This window comes from Lissotriton helveticus, chromosome 4_2 (genome assembly GCF_964261635.1).
Source record: "Lissotriton helveticus chromosome 4_2, aLisHel1.1, whole genome shotgun sequence".
Classification (NCBI taxonomy): domain Eukaryota; kingdom Metazoa; phylum Chordata; class Amphibia; order Caudata; family Salamandridae; genus Lissotriton; species Lissotriton helveticus.
This window is the reverse complement of record NC_136064.1, coordinates 94,911,206-94,931,784: the sequence shown is the minus strand read 5'-3', so window position 1 is coordinate 94,931,784 and position 20,579 is coordinate 94,911,206. Positions and strand designations below refer to the sequence as shown.

The window sequence follows — 20,579 nt, the reverse complement described above, 5'->3', positions numbered from 1 at the left end:
CATGAGTTAAGTCTGACAAAAGATGAACAAGTTACTTACCTTCGGTAACGCTTTTTCTGGTGGATGCAGTATTTGCCTGTGGATTCCTCACCTTGTGAATATCCCCCTGCGTCAGCAACATTTGGAAATTCTTTTGTAGCTTTGCGTCATCACAGAAGCACGGCATCGCGCGCGGCTCCGCTTACGTCACCGACTCCATAGTAGGCCCACTTCGGCGTGATGACATCAGTTCCGCCCTTTTTTCCGTACCTTCGAGGTACACAGACGGATCAACAACAGTAGATATACACACAATGTACACAGTACCAAATAATCAAAATGTAGTAAAGCAATTATAATAAAACATTTCCTTTGACAATAAAATATTTACATTACACTAAAACAGGCATAGAAGAGTGGACAACGGGGAGGCGGGTGGGCCAGTGAGGAATCCACAGGCAGATACCGTATCCACCAGAAAAAGCGTTACTGAAGGTAAGTAACTTGTTCTTCTGATGGATACATCTGCCAGTGGATTCCTCATCTTGTGAATAGAGTCCCACAGCAGTCCCCACTTCCGGAGGAGGGTGTCCACTCTCCTATACCAGAAAATCCTGGAGGACAGAACGTGCAAAGTGGCAGTCCCTCCTCACTTCGGAATCCAAGCAGTAATGCTTTGCGAAAGTGTGGAGGGAAGCCCAAGTTGCTGCTCTACAAATGTCCTCTACAGGTACACCCCTAGACAAAGCAGATTTAGTAGACCTTGCTTTAGTGGAATGAGCTCTGAAACCTTCAGGAGGTTCCTTACCCGCCAGAGAGTAGCATATCTTGATACACAAGACAATTCATCTCAACAGCGTGCGCTTGTGCACCGCCTTGCCTCTTCTGGCTCCAACAAAACCCACAAAGAGCTGGTCATCCACTCTGAACTCTCTGGTTCTGTCCAGGTAGAAGCTCACCGCCCTCTTCGGGTCCAAGCGGTGAAGTCTCTCCTTTTCCTTGGAAGGGTGAGGGGGGAGGATAGAAGGTAGGAAGGGTAACGGGCTGCCCTAGATGGAAGGGAGTTACCACCTTAGGCAGAAAAACAGCCCTGGTCCTGAGTACCATTCGTTCAGCATGAATGGCCAAGAATGGGGGCATTGAACTAAGAGCTTGAAGCTCACTTACCCTCCTTGCCGAGGTAATTGCAATCAGGAAGGCCGTTCTAAAAGATAACAGTCTCAAGGGACACTTGTGCAAAGGTTCAAAAGGTGAACCCATCAAGAAAGTGAGCACAAGATTCAAGTCCTATTGTGGCACAATAAATGGAGTAGGAGGAAATGTATTTGTAAGGCCCTTTAGAAATCTTAAAATAATAGGAGATTTAAATAAGGACGGCTGATCCGGCAGACAGAGAAATGCCGACAAGGCCGAAAGATAACCTTTGACCGTAGCTACAGCAAACCCTTGCTGAGCCAAAGAAAGAGCAAACTGAATATGTCAGACAACCGAGCCTTCAAAGGGTCAATGGACTTCTCCCCACACCAAGAGACAAATCTAGACCATCTATAAGAGTAGATAGACTTGGTGGAATCACGCCTGGCCGATAAAATGACATCCACTACGTCATGTGAGAGAGAAAAAGAATTCAGGTTGCCCTGTTCAATCTCCAGGCATGAAGGTGTAAGGTCTGGAGGTGGGGGTGTAGAACCTGCCCCTCCATCTGAGAGAGGAGATCTGCCCTGAGAGGGAGACGGAGCAGCGGGCAGGAGGAGAGGTGGAGAAGATCTGTGTACCACACCCTTCTTGGCCAATCCAGGGCGATCAATATAACTTGGGCCCGGTCTTGGCGAACCATCCTCAGAACCAGAGTAATCAAGGGTATGGGAGGAAACGCGTAAAGGAGTCTTGAGTCCCAACTCAACTGAAACGCGTCCCCCAAAGCTCCCTGCATCGGATACTGGAGACTGCAGAATGACAGGCAGTGAGCATTCTCGTGAGTGGCAAAAAGGTCCACCCGATGAGTTCCTCATGTTCGAAAGACGTGACGAACCACCTCCGGATGAAGCCTCCACTCGTGGTCGACTGAGAACTGCTGACGTACATTCAGAACTCCGGCCAGATGATTTGCCATCAGACAAATCTGATGGTCCTCAACCCAGGACCAGAGATGCAGAGCCTCTCTGCAAAGACACTGCGACCCCACTCCTACCTGCTTGTTGACATACCACATCACGGTAGTGTTGTCAGTCAGGATTTGAAGCGACTGACCGTAAAGGGAAGGGAGGAAGGCCTTGAGCGCCAGACGTATCGTCCGCAACTCTAAAAGGTTGATGTGAAGCAACCTTTCCTCTGGAGACCAAAGACCCTATATTTCCAGTTCCCCCAGATGTATTGCGAATGTAATGCGATTTTATATAGCGCACGTATCACCCGAAGGCATCAAGGCGCTTGCTTTGGGAACCCGTCCTGGCTTTTCCCTGTGAGATAACCCCAGGGTGAAAGCCAGGCATCCCGCCGCGGGAGGGCCGCCGTAGTGGAGATTAAGCAACTATTGCCCAGAGTTGCAGCGTAGGACCCCATGATTAGAATAGGCACCGAGGCGAGAATTATCGAGTCCGTGGACATTTTGGGCCCAGTACCCTGCCGCGTCGGGAATTGAACCCTGGTCCCGGGCCAGACCTCTGCATCAGGGGCTGCCGCTCTAATCAGTGAGCCACACTCCTCCACCAGATGAGCACCCCACCCTAGAGTGGATGCATCCGTTATTACTGTGGCAACAGATGGAGGAAGATGGAAGGCCTTTCCTTGAGACACATTGACCTCCACGCTCCACCAAGACAGATCCACTGCAGCTTCTCTGGAGATCCTCACTGACTCCCTGAGATCTCTGTTGTGCTGATACCACCGCCTGCGGAGGCACCACTGGAGCGCCCTCATGTGCCAGCGTGCATGGTTGACTAACAGAATGCAGGAAGCCATCAGACCGAGCAGACGGAGGACCTTCAGGACTGGAACGACCGCTCCATTGTAAAATAAAGGAATCATTTCCTGTATGTCGCGAATCCTTTGAGATGGAGGGAATGTCCGATACACACAGTTGTATCCAGTACAGCACCTGTGAACAGGTTGCGCTGGGAGGGCACCAGGTGAGATTTGGGTACATTTATCGAAAAACCCAATCTGAACAACAACTGAGTTGTGACTTGCAGATGATGGAGCACTTTCTCAGGGATTCTGCTTTGATTAGCCAAGCGTCTAGATAAGGGAAAACTGGTATCCCTGACCTGAGCAAAACCCTTGGCAAGGAGGGTAATTCGGAGGGAACTCCCGAAAGGGAAGAGCATACCCATTCTCTACGAGATTGAGAACCCAAAGGTCCGATGTGACCGATTTCCAATCTCGCAGAAAATAGGTAAGCCGACCCCCTACAGGACCCGCATGATCCGGAATGGCGGATCAAGGGCTGCTTTGCGGAGGCTGGAGGGGGGTGGGAGGAAGAGGAGGACGAGGAAGAGGAAGCTTGACGTCCGAGGACGGGCTCTTTGTTTACCCCTGTACGATTTGTACAGCGGATTTTGCTGTTCCTGTTGCGGCTGCTTGTAGACTCGAAAGGAGGACCTTCCAAATCCCCTATACCTTCTACTCACAGTTCCTCTGGACTGTAGACCCAAAGACCTTGCTGTTGCTCTGCTGTCTTTGTATCTCTCCAACGAAGCATCAGCCTTTTTCCCCAAATAGGCCCGATCCATCAAAAGGCAGATCCATTAAGGCAGCTTGGACATCGGCAGAGAATTTGGAAGACTTCAGCCAAGCTGCTTTTCTGGTGGCAATAGAAGACCCCATGACTCTCGCCACAGAGTCAGCTGTGTCCAATCCACTCTGGATGACTGGCCGAGAAGCAGCTTGAGTATCAACAAGCACCTCATTAAAATTCTGCCTGTCCTTCTCTGGAATCTTAGGGGCCAACTGTTTTACAGAATCCATCAGAGCATAGATGTAACGCCCCAAGAGGCATGTGGCGTTAGTTGATTTGAGAGCCATGCTCGCTGACTAAAAAACTTTCTTTGCTGCCTGGTCTTGTTTTTTAGATTCCTTGTCCCCAGGCACCTGAGGGAAAGAACCCGTAGATATTTTGGAGCAGGCTGCCTGTACCACCAAGCTCTCTGGCAAAGGATGAGAAGATAAAATGTCTGGGTCTCCAGGAGCCACCCTATATCTTCTTGCGACAGCTTTTGCAACTGCTGGCGCCGTAAGAGGCCTACTCCACACCTCAAAGATTGGCTCTGTCAATGCTTCATTAAAAAGGAAGCATAGGCTCTACCACAGAAGATGGAGAGTGGAGAACCTCTGTTAATATATTGGACTTGTACTCCGCAGTAGGCAGACATAAATTCAACAGTTCTGCTGCCTTCTTGATGACCACATGATATGGCGCCACATCTTTTGAAGGGGCATCTGGGACAGAGGATAACTCCCACTCCGGAGACAGTTCCAATCCACTAGCCTCCCTTAGGTCATCAAAGAAATCTTCCGATTTCTGCAGCTCACCTTCTTCCATTTCCACTTCTCTGTACCTCTGTTCCTCTAGCAGTCGCTGGGCCTCACGTCCCGACCTCTCCTTCGGGAACGGCGTTGGCGGATGCGCAATAGACTCCGATGGAGCCGGCACCGGCGTAGAGCTCGGAGCCGATGGACCAGGCCGCTCTACTCAAGGTCGAGCTGGCGCCGGTGACGAAGGAATCGGTGTCGAAGACCTCGGCAGTGCCAAGAGATGCCAAGTTGGTGTCGGAGCCAGCATAAATGGCATGAACGGCACCGGAGCATACGTCTGGGGGACACCCAGATTAAAGGCGATCGGACCCATGGGACCAACTGGTGCTCCAGAGGGGTACATGGCTCTCGTGAAGACACCATACATAGCGTGTAGGGTCTTGTCCCGGGCCTGGGAATGGAGGGTATGGACACACAGGATGCTCTCGAGGAGGCAACAGATTCGTGTCGACTTGTTCCTCAGGTTGGTGAGCCGGAGTCGTCGAACCCTCAGGTAAGGAAGCCTCTTCCTCCTCTCGAGTTGGAGTACGAGACGGCGCCGGAGAGGGATTCGACACCGGAGCTGGTGAATGCTCCGGCGACTCCATGGGCGAAGCCTCACCTTCCGGATCCAGAACAGCAGGAGAAGGAGACATCATTCTTATGATGTCTTCTACTCGGCGACTTTGTCCTCGAATCCGAATCCTTCCCAGAATGGTGTTGAGATCCATGCTTCCTCTTCTTATGCTTTTTTGTTGACCTGGAAGCATGTCCAGATGACGACTTCGAAGGCGACCTTTAACAGGACCGCGACTTCGAGCTCTTCCTGTCTTTTTTACCCTTCATTTTGGCAACCAGGAGCTTCGCCTCTCTTTCACGAAGGGCCTTAGGGTTCATCTTCTTGCAGGATGGACACCCTTGCACATCATAGTCTGAAGTTAGGCACCATACGCAATCTTTATGCGGGTCCCTTGATCTACATAATTTCCCCGCATTCTACGCACGTCTTGAATCCGGTCTTCTTCGAGGACATCTCGACAGGAGACAAAGAAACAAGAAAACACTGAAAGCAGCAAACAGTAACAGAGTTACTCAATAGCTACAGAGGATCCCTCGAAAACCGTTAGCGTCGACGACGCGGAAAAAAGGGAACTGATGTCATCACGCCGACGTGGGCCTATTATGGAGTCGGTGACGTCAGCGGAGCCGCGCGCGATGCGTGCTTTTGTGACGTCGTCCACATCGGCAAGAAGCTACAAAAGAATTTCTGAATGTTGCTGATGCAGGGGGATATTCACAAGGGGAGGAATCCATCAGATAGAGCAATCTCTAGTTCTAAAAGACGAAGAAAATTTCCTACTCTAACATAACACTGTCTTTTTTGCTTCTAATGGGTCCTCTTTTTCAGCGCTCCAATTTAGGCCATTCATCGTCCATACTATATTCTGTTTGCTGTACTTGGGCAGCTCCCACGAATCCAACTTAATTTGTAGCCCCCAATTTCAAATCCCTTCAAAATTACAAAACCTTTAAAAAAATGTATTTAACATTTTGCTTTTTTTTTTACATATACTTTATTAGCCGGTTAACATTTTTTAATATTAAGGACTACTGATCTGGAGTACACACCTCCAAGTCCCTATCGCACACCCCACACACGGACACCTCAGCCCTCATGAATTACAACACCTAGATGTTTCCTGAGAACTGGCAAGATAGTGACATGGGAAAACCATGCTTGCATCACAGATTGATTGGTGCGGGTCAATGCAGATCATTCTGGAGGACTGTCCACTGACAAGCCATAGCTCACCAACAGCTTACAACCAACGGTTGCAGGCCACAACGTCTTTCATATGACCGTAATGAATATGCTACTTACCAGTATGCATCTGTTCTTGGCATGTAGGGCTGCTAACATTCATATCTAGTGCATAGATCGCCGCCTAGTGTTGGGTCCGGATGATTGCACATTGTTGTCCTGGAAGAGTCTTCGAAGTATCACGAGATAGGTGGCTCCTCCCCTGGACTACAGTGCGCATGGGCATCGACTCCATCCCCAGATTGTTTTTAGCCATTGTGGCAGAGATGGAGTGAAACAGTGTACAGGATGTCCATGCTAATGATGAATGCAAGAGAGTGTCTGCAGCCGCTACGGGCACCGGGGAGGAGGGCGGGCGATATGAATGTTAGCAGCCCTACATGCCAAGAACAGATGCATACTGGTAAGTAGCATATTCAGTTCGAGGCATGTGGGCTGCTAAATTCATATCTAATGCATAGAATACACAGCAGTCCCTCCATTAAGGGCGGTTGCCCGTGCCAGCTGCAGAAGCTTGAAAAAGTGTCTTGAGAACAGCCTGTCCTACAGCTGCTTGCTGTTTGGAATGCACATCTACGCAATAATGTTTGGTAAATGTGTGTGGTGTAGACCATGTGGCTGCACTACAAATGTCTTCTAAAGGAATGTTCCCCAGGAAAGCCATGGAGGCCCCCAATTTGCGTGTAGAGTGCGCCCTTGGGGGTATTGTTAAAGTGCGTTTAGCCTTTTGATAACAGATTTGAATGCATTTAACAATCCATCTGGCTATTCCTGCTTTGGAAATGGGGTTGCCTTTGTGTTGTGCTGAGAAGGCAACAAAATGTTGTTGTGTCTTCCTAAAGGGTTGTGTCCTGTCAATGTAGTACATTAGCACCCTCCTAACGTCTAATGTATGAAGCATTCTTTCTGCTACCGTTTGCGGGGTTTGGAAAAATGCAGGCAGGTCAATAGTTTGGTTGATATGAAACTGTGACACCACCTTTGGAAGGAATTTGGGGTTAGTGCGGAGCACTACCCTGTTAGAGTGTATTTGGATGAATGGCTCTTGGATTGTGAGCGCTTGCAGCTCACTAACACGCCTGAGCGACGTGATAGCAATGAGAAAAGCCACTTTCCATGTTAGAAATTGAAGTTCGCATGAGTGCAGTGGCTCGAAAGGTGGGCCCATCAGCCTAGTGAGGACCACATTGAGGTTCCACACAGGAGCTGGTGGAGTTCTAGGAGGAATGACTCGTTTCAGTCCCTCTAGGAAGGCTTTAATGGCAGGCACTCTGAAAACAGAGAGGTGCTGCCGATTCTGGAGGTAAGCCGCTATGGCGGATAAATGTATCCGAATGGAAGCGTACGCCAGATTGCATTTGTAAAGATGTAACAAATAGCAGATGATGTTAGGAATGGATGCATCTAGCGGGTTGATATTGTTGTCTGTACAGTAAATGACAAACCGCTTCCATTTTGCAGCATAGCAAGCTCTGGTCGTGGGCTTTCTTGCCTCACGGATGATGTCCATGCATTCAGGAGGCAGGTTGAGGTAGCCAAATTCTAAGACCTCAGGAGCCAGATCGCCAGATTGAGCTGTTGCGGATCTGGATGCTGAATGTCGCCATGGCTCTGCGTCAAGAGGCTGGGTGTGAGATGCAGCCTTTGATGCGGTACCACGGAAAGTTCTAGAAACGTGGTGTACCATGGTTGGCGTGCCCATGTTGGAGCAACTAGGATGAGAGTCATCGAGTGTTGCTTTAGCTTTCTTGCCACCAGCGGAATGAGAGGCGCTGGGGGAAAAGCGTACGCAAATTTGCCTGACCAGTTCATCCATATCGCATTCCCCTGCGATTGCGGATGAGGGAACCTGGCGGCAAAGCTTTGGCATTTTGCGTTTTCCCTTGTGGCAAACAGGTCTATCTGTGGATGACCCCACTGCTGGAAGTACGGGTGGAGCACTGATGGATGTATCTCCCACTCGTGCATTTGATGGCTGTACCTGCTGAGCAGATCCGCCATCTGATTGTCCTTGCCGGGGAGGTGTTCTGCCATGAGGAAAATGTTCCTCTGAATGGCCCACTTCCACATGCTTTGAGCCAGATGAGACAGCTGTGGTGAGTGAGTACCTCCTTGCTTTTGGATGTAGTACATGGCTGTCATGTTGTCTGTCCGGATCAACACGACTTTGTTGCAGAAATGTACCTTGAAGGACTTTAGCGCCATGAAGATTGCCATCAATTCCAGGTAGTTGATGTGCAACTTCTGTTGTTGAGTGGACCACAGTCCCTGCACAGTGTAGTGGAGCACATGAGCTCCCCATCCTTGGAGAGATGCGTCCGTCGTCAGGATAATCTGTGGCACCGGCTCTTGGAACGGTCGTCCCTTGCAAAGGTTGTGTGGATTCCACCAATGCAGAGAGTTGTATGCCCGACCGGTCACCAACACTAGGTCCGTCAGTTGTCCCCGAGCCTGTGTCCACTGATTTGCCAAGCATTCTTGGAAAGGACGCATGTGCAACCTCGCGTGCGGGACTATGAAAATGCAGGAGGCCATCATGCCTATCAACTGCATGAACACTCTCGCTGGTAGGGAGTGTTGCGGTCTGAACCGTTGGATTAGTGACTGGATGCTGTTGATCCTGGCTGGGTTTGGCTGAGCCATAGCAGTCAGGGTGTTTATTGTCGCGCCTAGATACTGCCGCAGATGGGCTGGTTGAAGGTGCGACTTTGGGTAGTTTAGCGAGAATCCCAGACTGTGAAGGAGTTGAATAGTGTGGGACATGTCCGCGGCGCATTGTTGTTCCGACTTCGCTTGAACAAGCCAGTCGTCTAGGTACGGGTAGACATGTATGTTCTGCCGTCTGAGGTGCGCCGCTACTGTCGCCAGACACTTTGTAAACACTCTGGGGGCAGTAGTCACCCCGAAAGGTAGGACTCTGAACTGATAGTGTTTGTTCTGAATGGTGAACCTGAGGTACTTTCTGTGGGATGGGTGGAGTGGGATGTGGAAGTAAGCATCCTTGAGGTCTAAGGTTGCCAGGAAGTCCCCTTGGTTTAGCAGGGGAAGAATTTGTTGCAGTGTCAGCATGTGAAAGTGTTCTGACAGTATATACATGTTGAGGGGGCGTAGATCCAGAATAGGTCTGAGGGATCCGTCCTTTTTTGGGATGAGGAAGTACAGGGAATAGACCCCTGTGCCTTCCTCCTCTATTGGTACGAGCTCTATTGCGCCTTTTTGCAGCATTACCAAGACCTCCTGCTGCAATAAGTGCAAGTGCTCTGCCGACATAGGACGGTGTCTTGGGGGAATGTTGGGAGGAGTGGATGTTAACTCCAAACAATAACCGTATTGGATGAGTTTTCTCACCCACCTGTCTGTGGTGATGGATGTCCAGACTGGCAGGAACTGCTGGAGTCTCCCCCCGACAGGTGTTGGATGGTCGGGGGGCAGTGACAGAGAGTCACTGTTTGTTGGCGGCAGAGGAACGGGAGTTGTTGTTCCCTCTGCCCCTGCCCTTGGCACTTACCTCTGTAACCCCCTCTACCTTGCTTGGGGTAGGAGGATTGTGCACCACCCTTTGTAAATTGTGATTGTTGACCCAAGTGTCCTCTGGTAACACCACGCGCTCCTGAGCGACGAAAAGTGTTTCCCCTGAATTGTTGTGACTGAAGTGCCCCCATGGACTTAGCAGTCTCGTTGTCCTTTTTAATCTTTTCAAGTGTGGTGTCTACATCTGGGCCAAACAGTCTGTCAGGATTGACGGGCTGGTTGAGGATTGTAGTTTGGATGTCAGGCTTAAATCCAGATATACGAAGCCAAGCTTTTCGTCTTAGCATGACGCTAGTGTTAATCCCCCTAGCCACTGTGTCTGCCACATTAAGTGCACACTTTATTGCAGCGTTTGATATAAGCTTCCCCCCTTGTATGAGCATTTCGGCTGCTTCTTTATACTCATCAGGTAGATGTTGAAGGAGCTGTTCTAGGGTGTCGTAATGCGCCCTATCGTAACACGCCAATAGTGCCTGTGTGTTTGCTATACGCCATACATTGGCAGCCTGCGCAGCCACCCTCTTGCCGGATGCCTCAAGCACTTTCGACTCCTTGTCAGGGGGAGGAGCTTCACCCGCAGTTTGGGAGTTTGCCCTCTTGCGGGCATTGGCGACCACCAACGAGTCCAGAGGCAACTGTCCTCGAATATATGCAGGATCTCCAGGTGCTGGCCTGTTTTTTTTCTCGATACGTGGGTTCACCACTCTTGCCCTGGAAGGTTCCTTAAAGATCTCAGGGGCATGTCTAAGGACACCTTTGAGCATAGGAAGTATTTTAACAGTTCTTTCGGAGACAGAGAAAGTGTTAAACAAAAAGTCTTCCTCCACCGGGTCAGCATGCATGTCTACATCATGATTTGCTGCTGCCCGTTCGATTAAAGCATTAAATGCTGCAGAATCCTCTGTTGGAGATGTACGTGCCCCAAAACCTTGTGGATCTTGTACCACCTGCTGTCCACCTTGGTCCCCAGTGTCGTCATATGTGTCCTGCTGAACATCAGGGTCATTGTCCACTGGGAAATTGTATTGGTCGTCTTCCTCATCATCCTCTCCCCCTGATTGGTTTGGGGAAGGTGATGGACTCCTTCTTGGTGGTGGTAGAACGGGCTCAATAAGGGCAGGACTGTCCTGTGCTGTCCTCTTTTTCTTCAGTGGAATAACATATGATTCCAGTGGTTGGGAAGTGATCTTCATTTTGTAAAGGGTCAGTTTCCCTGTGTGGGCATCGATGTAATGCTCTGATTGTTCATCTGAGGCTTGAAGCGCCGAAGGAGCCTAAGTCTTTGGCACCGATCTAGGTGCAAATGCCTTTGGTGGCACCTTTGGTGGAAGAGTGTAAAGAAGCTTGGCTGATGACTTCTGAGGAGTGTCCACCTCTTTTGGAGCCGACGGCGTGGGAGCCGTCGTCGACAAAGTTTTTTCCCGAATCCGTTTCAGGGAGTCGGTGACCTGTGCGGTGAAGGAGGCAGAGGGTGTGGTAGCCGACGGCCGGTGGCGTCGGAGTCCCTCGGTGTCGACGGTATTTGCGTTGACGAATCTTCAGCCGCATTGTGGCGCGGGTCCTTTGTCGACTTTGGCGCCGACGCCGATGCTGCAGATTCGACATCTTTGTGCCGATGCGTAGTGCCTGCGGCCTTCGGGTCGTGGCTTGTAGTCGACTTTTGTTCGACTGTGCGTTTAGTTGGCTGCGCCGTAGGAGCGTCTGAAGGCGTGTGAACCGACTTCGACGACCGTGCCGGAGCAACAGAGGCCGACTCTTGGCGGACGGCCTTCTTGGAGGACGAGTCCTTGTGCACCTTGTGCGGCGCTGCTGGCTCGACAGCCTTCTTCGACTTCTGTGGGCCGGAGGTGGACGGAGCCGATGAAGGAGCAGGTTTCGATATAGTTTGCTGGACGTCGGCCATTTTTGGTGTTGTCGCGTCCGGTAGTTTCGTTTTCGATTTTGGCTGGACGTCGGCCATTTTGTCTTTTGTCGAATCCGTGGGTTTCGGTTTCGATTTTGGCTGGACGTCGGCCATCTTAGGTGCCGTAGAGACCGAAGGTTTCGTTTTCGGTTTTGATACGGTTAATGGCGGCTCCGCTTGAGTGTCCGTGGCCGGGCGAGAAGGCGGGGCCGGGGATAGCGGTGCGGGGTCGTGGGTAAGGCCGAGTGGCGATCCCGTGACCTGACCCTGAATTATATAGACTTCGGGGCATAGCTCTTCCTCCGAGCTATCTTCCGCGGCCCCATAAACTTCTTTGTCGTCCCCTACCTCTTCGACGTATTCAGTGTCCTGGCCGTGCCCTTCGACGTGTTCTTCGGCATCGGAGGCGAAATTTGGAGAGGATGGCTACTGCCTTCCACCGCGGGGTCGTCGAATATGTTGTCGGGTGCCGGTGCCGCTCGCTGGGCCTCGAGGCGCGCCGCGCGCCGATGCTTGAGCGTCTTCTTTGACCTGAATTGAGAGCAGGCCATGCAGTTGTCTTCGTTGTGGTCCGGTGACAGGCATTTATTACAGACCGGATGCACATCGATGTGTTGATATTTGGATCCACAGATGGGGCAGTACTTAAATGGGCTCCGCTCCATGGTAAGGTTGTCGGGTCTTGCTGCGACGAGAGGGCCTCGATGTCTGAAGAGTAACTTGACTCCGTTGATTTCCGGCTCCGAGAGTCGGACGACGCTCGAGACCGTGCGCAAACAATACCGACGCTGGTAACGAAGGCCTTTTGGCCTTAAGAACAAAGTTTATCGGTTCCGACACGGAGACGTCGAGAACCACATCCGAACCCAATGGCGGAAAAAAACAATCTGGGGATGGAGTCGATGCCCATGCGCACTGTAGTCCAGGGGAGGAGCCACCTATCTCGTGATACTTCGAAGACTCTTCCAGGACAACAATGTGCAATCATCCGGACCCAACACTAGGCGGCGATCTATGCACTAGATATGAATTTAGCAGCCCACATGCCTCGAACATGTGGTTACCATAAATATCAAAAAAGTACAAGGTCAACTTCACTAATTGTATATTTAATTTGTGTTACTTTTCTTCAAACCCATTGACCAAGTGTTAATAAAAGACTATTCACAGAACTGGAATCCCTTTGGGGTAGGGAGGTATTGAATCAGATGGTTAATTGTTGCTTATGCCCCTTTTTATGCTGTGGAGATATTTTTAGACATGGATCCCATTCATGTAGAGGAACAAAGACACACACGACTTGTCAGAGTTAAAATACAATTGCTTGAGGACTCACGTGGTACGCAAGATCCAAACTTGTGTGGAAATTCCGAAATGAGGTCATCATTGACACGATCTTTCATTGGACCAAGGATGATAACCGGTCTGGCATAGTGAACTAATAATAAAAAAACAAAGTAAAACCTTAGGAGTATAAACCTTGTGCTTCAAACATATGTTCTGAGCAGTCCACCCATCTCCAAACAGTAGTACACATACCTTAAAAGCAATAAAATAAAAGATATATTTTTTAAAAACACACTTGTTTTAATTAACGTTATGCTACAAGCAAAAACTCAGCTTAGCTACTGTGTCATAGGTCTGTCGGTGCATATCATAAATCAATGTAATCAAGTGCTATTTTTCCAATATGGGGTAAAGGGCATTGGTTTGTGTATAAGTGCATTGTTTTTCAATTTCCATCCATCAACAATACTAGACATTCTCAATCCAACTACTCTGAGCCTCAACTCCCCCCCATCTCACATTTTATAAAGCGAGCTCCCATTGTCTGTTGAACTATCCGCTTGGGCATTCATCAATGTGTGTTGTTCAGTCAGGACATCTCCCAACCGATTATTCATCTTGTGTCAGAGCTCCAGATATCGGTCTGCCTGCTCCTTCACCTTGCACTGTTGAAATATCACTACCAAAGCCTATTCATGATGGTCCGCCTTTCAGGATTGGCATCTGAGGGCGACCGGGGAGAGCAATATATGGCTATTCGTCTCTTGCTAGGAGAAACTCCAGCCATGCAAACACGCTTCAGAATATGGGTCCTTTTTGGGCTGAGATCTCAATCCCAGCAAGCATGGTTAAACGGTCACCGTTCACTGCGGTAACATCAGCCCTTTTAGTTGCACTACCACCCCAGTCCAATAATACACCAACTTACTACAAGGCCATGTCATGTGCAGAGATGTCACAGTTTTTGTTCCACACCGCAAACCAAGCTGCGTATTTGGTTAGGAAAATTCCATGCATTCTCTAGGGTGTAAAATAGGTAGGATGTAGAAGATAAAAATGGGCCAGTTTGAATATGCTTGTCACATCTTACACCACGGCACAAGCTGTGTCTGTAAGGGAGTCCTGGAGATAAGGGGCAGTCAAGTGGCATGCTCTTGCTATCCTGTAACACAGTGTATAATCGCAAAATCATACCTCTACTTGATTCTGCACCGAGGACCAATTTCTACATGTGGCTCCACTGACTCAGTTGGAAAAAATGGTCCAAATCTCCTGCAAAGGTCTACACACCGCCCTGACCCTAGCTTAAATATCTGCTGTGCCGCTTTAAGAGTAATGAATGTACTATCTGGGTACAAGTCACCCCAATGTCCGACATCACCCCTCAAACCACTGCCTTACACTCCTGGCATTTCACATCTGTCGGAAGGGAGTACAAACACCTTACCTTGACAGACACAGATCCTACCATCACAGCCTCTAAAACAGACTTTACCCGAAAGAGAAGCTGTCTTTTACACCAGTTACGCAATCTCAAACAAATATATTTAAACTCTGATCTTATCTTTTACACAAGTCAAGCAACTACTCTTTTTGAAACAAGTCACGTAACATGCCTAGTTCAACCTTCCTCACAGACTATCTCCACTGAACCGCTCCGGTCATTCATACCCATATACGTTTGAGCATTATACACACAAAGAATTATCACCCTGTTTACACAGCCCTCACCTGTTCATTTCACTGGTGAGCTGAACTCTCATTCACCCAAATCTATTCGCACTTGCCCAAGTTTAACACATTTTCCCACTGTATACCCAGCACCTCTCATAACACTTTAGACAGTTCCTACAATTTACTTTCCACTCAGCCTGCTTCCCATTCTGTCATATAGCAGTCATTCCTTCCTAACCAACTCACCTGGAGGCGAATGGCTTCCATTCACTAATTCAGCTTCTAGACCTCCATTGATTTAACCTAATCTTCTGTCACTGATACAAACCTGTGTCCCTTCTCCCAGTCCACCCTGCACCTACTCACCACCCCAGGCCTGCTGCTGTCATCTACTCACTCCACAGCGCACCCATAATTTCCATCTCTTGCATTAGGCAGTCTTGACCATTTGTAATGCCACACATCCTGTTTTCACAGTCACCTTTTCTTGCATATTCACTTCAACCTGCTTGATTTGATTGCGGATTTATAGAGCGCGTAGCTACCCTCGGGCGTCCCAGCGCTGAAGTAACAGCCTAACAGTACTCCTGTGGAAGGATTATTGGGGGAACAGCCAGGTTTTCAGTAGTCTGCGGAATGTGAGCAGATTGTTTTCTTTACGGATGCTAATGGGGAGACTGTTCCAGAGCTTAGGGGCATTGTAAGAAAAGCGGCGACCGCCCGTGCGAGCTCTTCTTATTCTGGGGATGTTGGCCAGACAAAGGGAGTCCGACCTGAGCTGTCTGGTGGATTTGTGGGGCTTGATGAGTGGTCTTAGTATGGGTGGTCCTTTGCCTTGTAAGATTTTATGGGAGATACACAGGGTTTTGAAGGCGATGCGCTCCTGGATGGGAAGCCAATGAAGTGCCTAGAGGGAGGGTTTAGCTGAGCACCTTGAATTCGTCCCCGTTAGTAATCTTGCTACAGCATTCTGGGCGTGCTGAAGTTTTTTCAATAACAGCTACTGGTGCGCCCAGGTACAAGGCGTTTCCGTAGTCCAGTTTCGATATGATGAGGCCCAGGATCAGAATTTTCCTAGACTGGGGGGAATAAGGGGGAGTAATCTTCCGAGCTGCTCGCATGAGCCCAAAGCAGGTGCCGGCTGTCTTTCTTGCTTGGGCTCTGAAGCGGAGGTCCTGGTCAAGCCAAAAGCCTAGGCTCTTGATTTCTTGTTTGGGTGTGGGAGGGGTGCCCATGCTAGGAGGCCAGGCAAGGGTTTTAGGGAGTTTGTTTGGGTCGCCTAGGAGCATAATTTCGGATTTCTCTCCGTTAAGTTTGAGTCTGGAGTCGCCCATCCATTTGGATATTTTATGTAGGCATGAGACTAGGTTCTCCATGGATTGGTCTGCCTGGTTGATGGAGACGACTAGTTGTGTGTCGTCGGCGTACATGACCACCTTTATGCCAAATGGTGAAGTAATGTCGTCTAAAGGGGCCATGTAAACATTAAAAAGGGTGGGGCTCAGGGAAGATCCCTGGGGAACCCCACAGTTCAGGGGGAAAGCTTTGGAGCGACCATAGTTGTCTGCTACTTGGAAGGTCCTGTGTTCCAAGAATGATTGTAGCCAGGCCAGGGCGGTTCCAGTGATGCCGATTTTTTGGAGACGGTGGAGGAGGATGTTGTGGTCCACCGTGTCGAAGGCAGCGCTCAGGTCCAGGAGGATCACTGCCACTGATCCCCCTGCGTCCAAGATGGACCTTGTCTCCTCTGTTACGGCCAGGAGGGCGGTATCAGTCCCCTGTCCTGGTCTGAACCCTGTCTGGGAGTGGCGAAGAAGGTTGTTTGTCTCTAGAAATGTTGAGAGCTGTTCATTTACAATTCTTTATGCCACTTTGCTGATGCCTGGGAGGAGGGAAATGGGTCTGAAGTTTGAGGGGTGCAGGGGGTCTAGGTTGGGTTTTTTGATAAGTGCCCGTACTGTCGCGCTTTTCCAGTTGACGGGGACTGTCCCGCTGGAAAGGGAGGCATCAGCCTGGTGAGAAAAGGGGATATTGTAGGGGCTACTAGTTTCAGTTTACTCATAGGAGCTGGGTCGTCCGGGGAGCCACTCTTCACATGGTTGAGAGTGGTTACCAACATCTCGATGGAGATGGGGAGGAAGGCCTTCAGGGCGGGGGCGTATTGATCGATAGGCCCTGCTGGTGGGTCGGTAGGGGGGTGGGGTTTGGGGAAGGTCATAATGATCTTGAGGATTTTAGATGAGAAATACTCCGCGAGTTGGGTACATCTGGCGCCGGTGGGATCAACGGCCGGCTGCGGTTCGGGAACTTTCATGAGAGATTTTACTATGCGGTTTGTCTCCTTAGAGGAGTTGGAGGCAGCTAGGATTTTCCCTTCGTAGTAGGTGGCTTGCGTATTTTTGATAAGGGTTTTGTATTGCTTCATGGTCGATTTAGAAGTTTCTTTACTGTTTGGAGTCCAAACTTTCCTCCAGAGACGTTCAAGTCGTTTGCATTTTTTCCGTAGTTCCTGCAATTCCGGAGTGAACCAGGGAGACTTAATAGTTCCCCCTCTTACTGGGGAGGTGTTTGACGGGGAGAGCTGCATCCAAGGATAATTCTATCCAATCTCGGATTTGAGTGGGTTCAAGGTGGGGGTGGAGGCTATCAGCATGCTGGTCCAGGCATTCGTGTCTAGTTTGTGCCACGGGCGAGAGGGATCTTGGGGAGGCAGGTTGTGGGTAGTTTCGGTGGAGATTGGAAGTTTGAGGAGGATAAGGTGGTGATCAGTCCCGGGGATGGGTAGGAGTGAGAACGAAGTGAGTTCCGGGATGTTCGAAAAAATAGGGTCCAAGAGATGGCCCTTATTATGGGTGGGCTGAGAATTTTTCAAGGAGAGGCTGAGTGCTGCTAGGTCTTCTTTGAGGTCACCAGCTATTTTGTTCCCTGGGTCATCGAAGTGGATGTTAAGGTCTCCTAGTACCGTAAAGTTGGAAGATAGACAAGCTAGGGAAGTGGCAGTCTCCACCAGGGAGTTAGGGAACTGTCCGAGTGGGCCCGGGGGTCGATATATTAACAGACCCGACAGCGTTTTCTCCGGGGACAGATGTAGGGAGAAGTGAGTATTTTCGCAGTCGAGGATTGGGCTGTCCTTAAATTGACAGGTGAGGTGGGCTTTGATGAGGATTGCTATGCCGCCTCCTGACCCTTGGGGTCTATCTAGGTGTTTAATTGTATAGCCCGAGGGAGGGCTTGAACTATGTCTGGGTCGGAGGATGAGTTGATCCATGTTTCTGTGAGGAACAGCACATCTAAGTAGTTGTTCAGTATTAGCTGGTTTAACTCGGTGCTGTGCTTGGGGGGGGGGGGGGGATCCGCAGTTGAGTAGAGCCATTTTGATTGTCCTAACTTTAGGAGGTGAGTGGGGGGTGAGTCTGTATGGGCAATGGTTGCATTTCTTGTGCTGCTCATCAGGAGAGATTGAGTGGAGACAGGGGTCATGGGTACGCATAGCGAGTTTCCGAAGAGTGCTTGAGGAGTAGCTGATGGCTGAGGAAGTGAGAGGAGCAGGGGGACTGGGCCCTGGGCCCGTTCTGGCGCAGACGGGCGCAGATGGGCTTACCTTTGCGCGCCTTCGTCGCGCTGGTGGCGCACCCGTAGCGCGCGTCCGACTGAGGCACATCCTTAAGGGGCGGAGGTGGCCTCAGGGTAGTGGGCGTGGCCTCAGGGTAGTGGGCGTGGCCTCATTATCAGGCTGATGGCGGCAAGAGTAAGATTTTTCCCGCGGCAGCGTTTACATCGGCTGCGCGGGGTGATTACGGGCGATTTTGAAGGAGGGGGAGTGCCCAGGGGAGAGTGCTACGAGCAGGTAAAAAACAATATTAACACAATCAAATTGTTCAAAAAACGACTAAGCGTTCCTCCCAGCTTCCGCCTCGGGAGCTGTCTGATAAACTGAATGCGAACTCAAATTTAGCACGACTTATAGTTTTACCAGTGTGGGCGTGGCCTCAGGGTAGTGGGCGTGGCCTCGTTATCAGGCTGCCATGTGCTAACCTGCCCCACCTGCATACCTTGCAAAATAGCCACTCAATCTGGCAGCGCCGGGACGCCCCTTTGCTGGGGCAGCTGCGTGCTATATAAATCCGAACAACAACAATTAACATAACCCCACTTGCCGTTACCAAAAAACACGGTTACTTCTCTATTATGCAAGCCTGACCCATGCCTATTCATCCAGATTTTGCAACCCATTACTCAGCCTGCTGTTTAGACCACGCACACACATCCTCCACATGACTTACTTATACACACACACATATCCACCAACTCTACATATTCAAACTGCCTGCCGAAATGCAACAGGGTGGAAAAAGACTATTGTATGAAACAATCCTACAATAATGGAGCAGTAAAAGCTTCTGAAAACATTAGGATGGGAAAGGGCTTTGAACACTAGTCTGAAGTAGCGGAGGACGGGATATTCATCTACCCATGGATGAACAAAGTGGAGGTAGCAAATTGCAGCAAGTTGCCATAGAATACAAGGTCATTAAAGTAGACTTGCTTGCGGGTCCGGCAAGACTTTCTAAACGGCACAACACGTTTTAACGAGTCCATAAGGAGCACGCTGGTGACAATATTACAAGAAGAAAAAAAGGCAGAGTTAAACAATCACATAATGAAGCGCGAGGAACTTGAACTGAGGCCCAAGCACAGTCTATAATATTAAAATTGAAAGGGTGATTGAGCCTAGGTAGGCTTAGGTGTGCTCATCTGTGTCTATAAGAAGTCCTTGTGAAACCTTTCTCCACTCTGAGCATGTACCACTAGTGTAGACAGCACAGCCCACTTATTCCGCCTTGTCGAAGACTTGCAGGGTGTTCAGGACTTGCACTTAGCTCTGCATCTGCGATCTCCCCTCGCTCAACAAGCCCACGCTATCCGTTCAGATGAAATTACATATTCAAAAAGGTCCGCAATGGCCTTCGGACAAGCAAGTATTCTCCCTGACCAATCAGACGTGAGTATTTCAAGTTGGACCTTAGTACTTTGAATTATCTCACTCAGAAAAGCATACCTACACACTGTAGACAAAACAATCGACCTGCATAATAGGACAGTTCCTGTGTGTGGGAATTAGATGCAACAAAGAAACAACATTTAGATCAATATGCGTTACTTTAGATTGTAATAGGTGATTTTGCACACTCACTTTCTTGTCGTGTCACAGGTTCGTAAGACAAAATGGTTTCTTCTTGCCCTTCTGAAACACATGAGAAGCCATAGGAGTATTAGAACGACCTTCAATACATTACTCAACACAGAGCTCTACAGCAAAGTGCAACCTGGGGAAGCATCACATTGCCTGGTTGAAGAAATTCCTGCTACTGGAAAAATGACAACTTTCCCTCTTAGGGCATGGAGGGGCGGCCGGTGGCCTTCAATAAAACTATTGCATATACTGAAAAACCCATTTTGATGTACAACACTCAAAATCTAATTTCACATCAGATCCACTGTCTATGACAGCCAAGAGCATAGCAGAAAGCACTTAAGCAAACAATTCTTGTTGAAGAGCATGAGCAAAGACTATGAATGGAAACATTACACTTTGGGATAGAGGAATAACACTGAAAGTGCAGTTCATGGCAACCTGAAAACAGTGTACACGTTTCCAGCAATAAAGAGAGAATGAGGGAACAGAGTGGCCAAGAATTTGAGAGAGAACTTACTGGAACTGCTTTCACTGTCACTGGTGTTGGAGGTGACTCCCTCTGCAAACCAACAAGAAGAGACCAACATTCAGAAACATTTGGCATCCAACAATACACAGGATGTCAGCACAGAAAGCCATGCAACATGACAGTATAGCATGTATCACAAAATGAA

General features: G+C 49.4%; 1 protein-coding gene across 6 annotated transcripts in view; it reads right to left on the bottom strand.

Annotated features, from left to right (window-relative positions):
* DLG3 (discs large MAGUK scaffold protein 3) overlaps positions 1–20,579 on the bottom strand; it is a 1,928,515-nt gene that overhangs the window by 96,569 nt on the left and 1,811,367 nt on the right. For all 6 annotated transcript variants that reach the window (XM_078640191.1, XM_078640192.1, XM_078640194.1 and 3 more), the window contains 3 exons: positions 20,423–20,464; positions 19,903–19,953; positions 13,084–13,185 (listed from right to left, as the gene is read on the bottom strand). In XM_078640191.1, the coding sequence (XP_078496317.1) occupies positions 13,084–13,185; positions 19,903–19,953; positions 20,423–20,464 (195 nt within the window). The remainder of the gene's footprint in view (positions 1–13,083; positions 13,186–19,902; positions 19,954–20,422; positions 20,465–20,579) is intronic.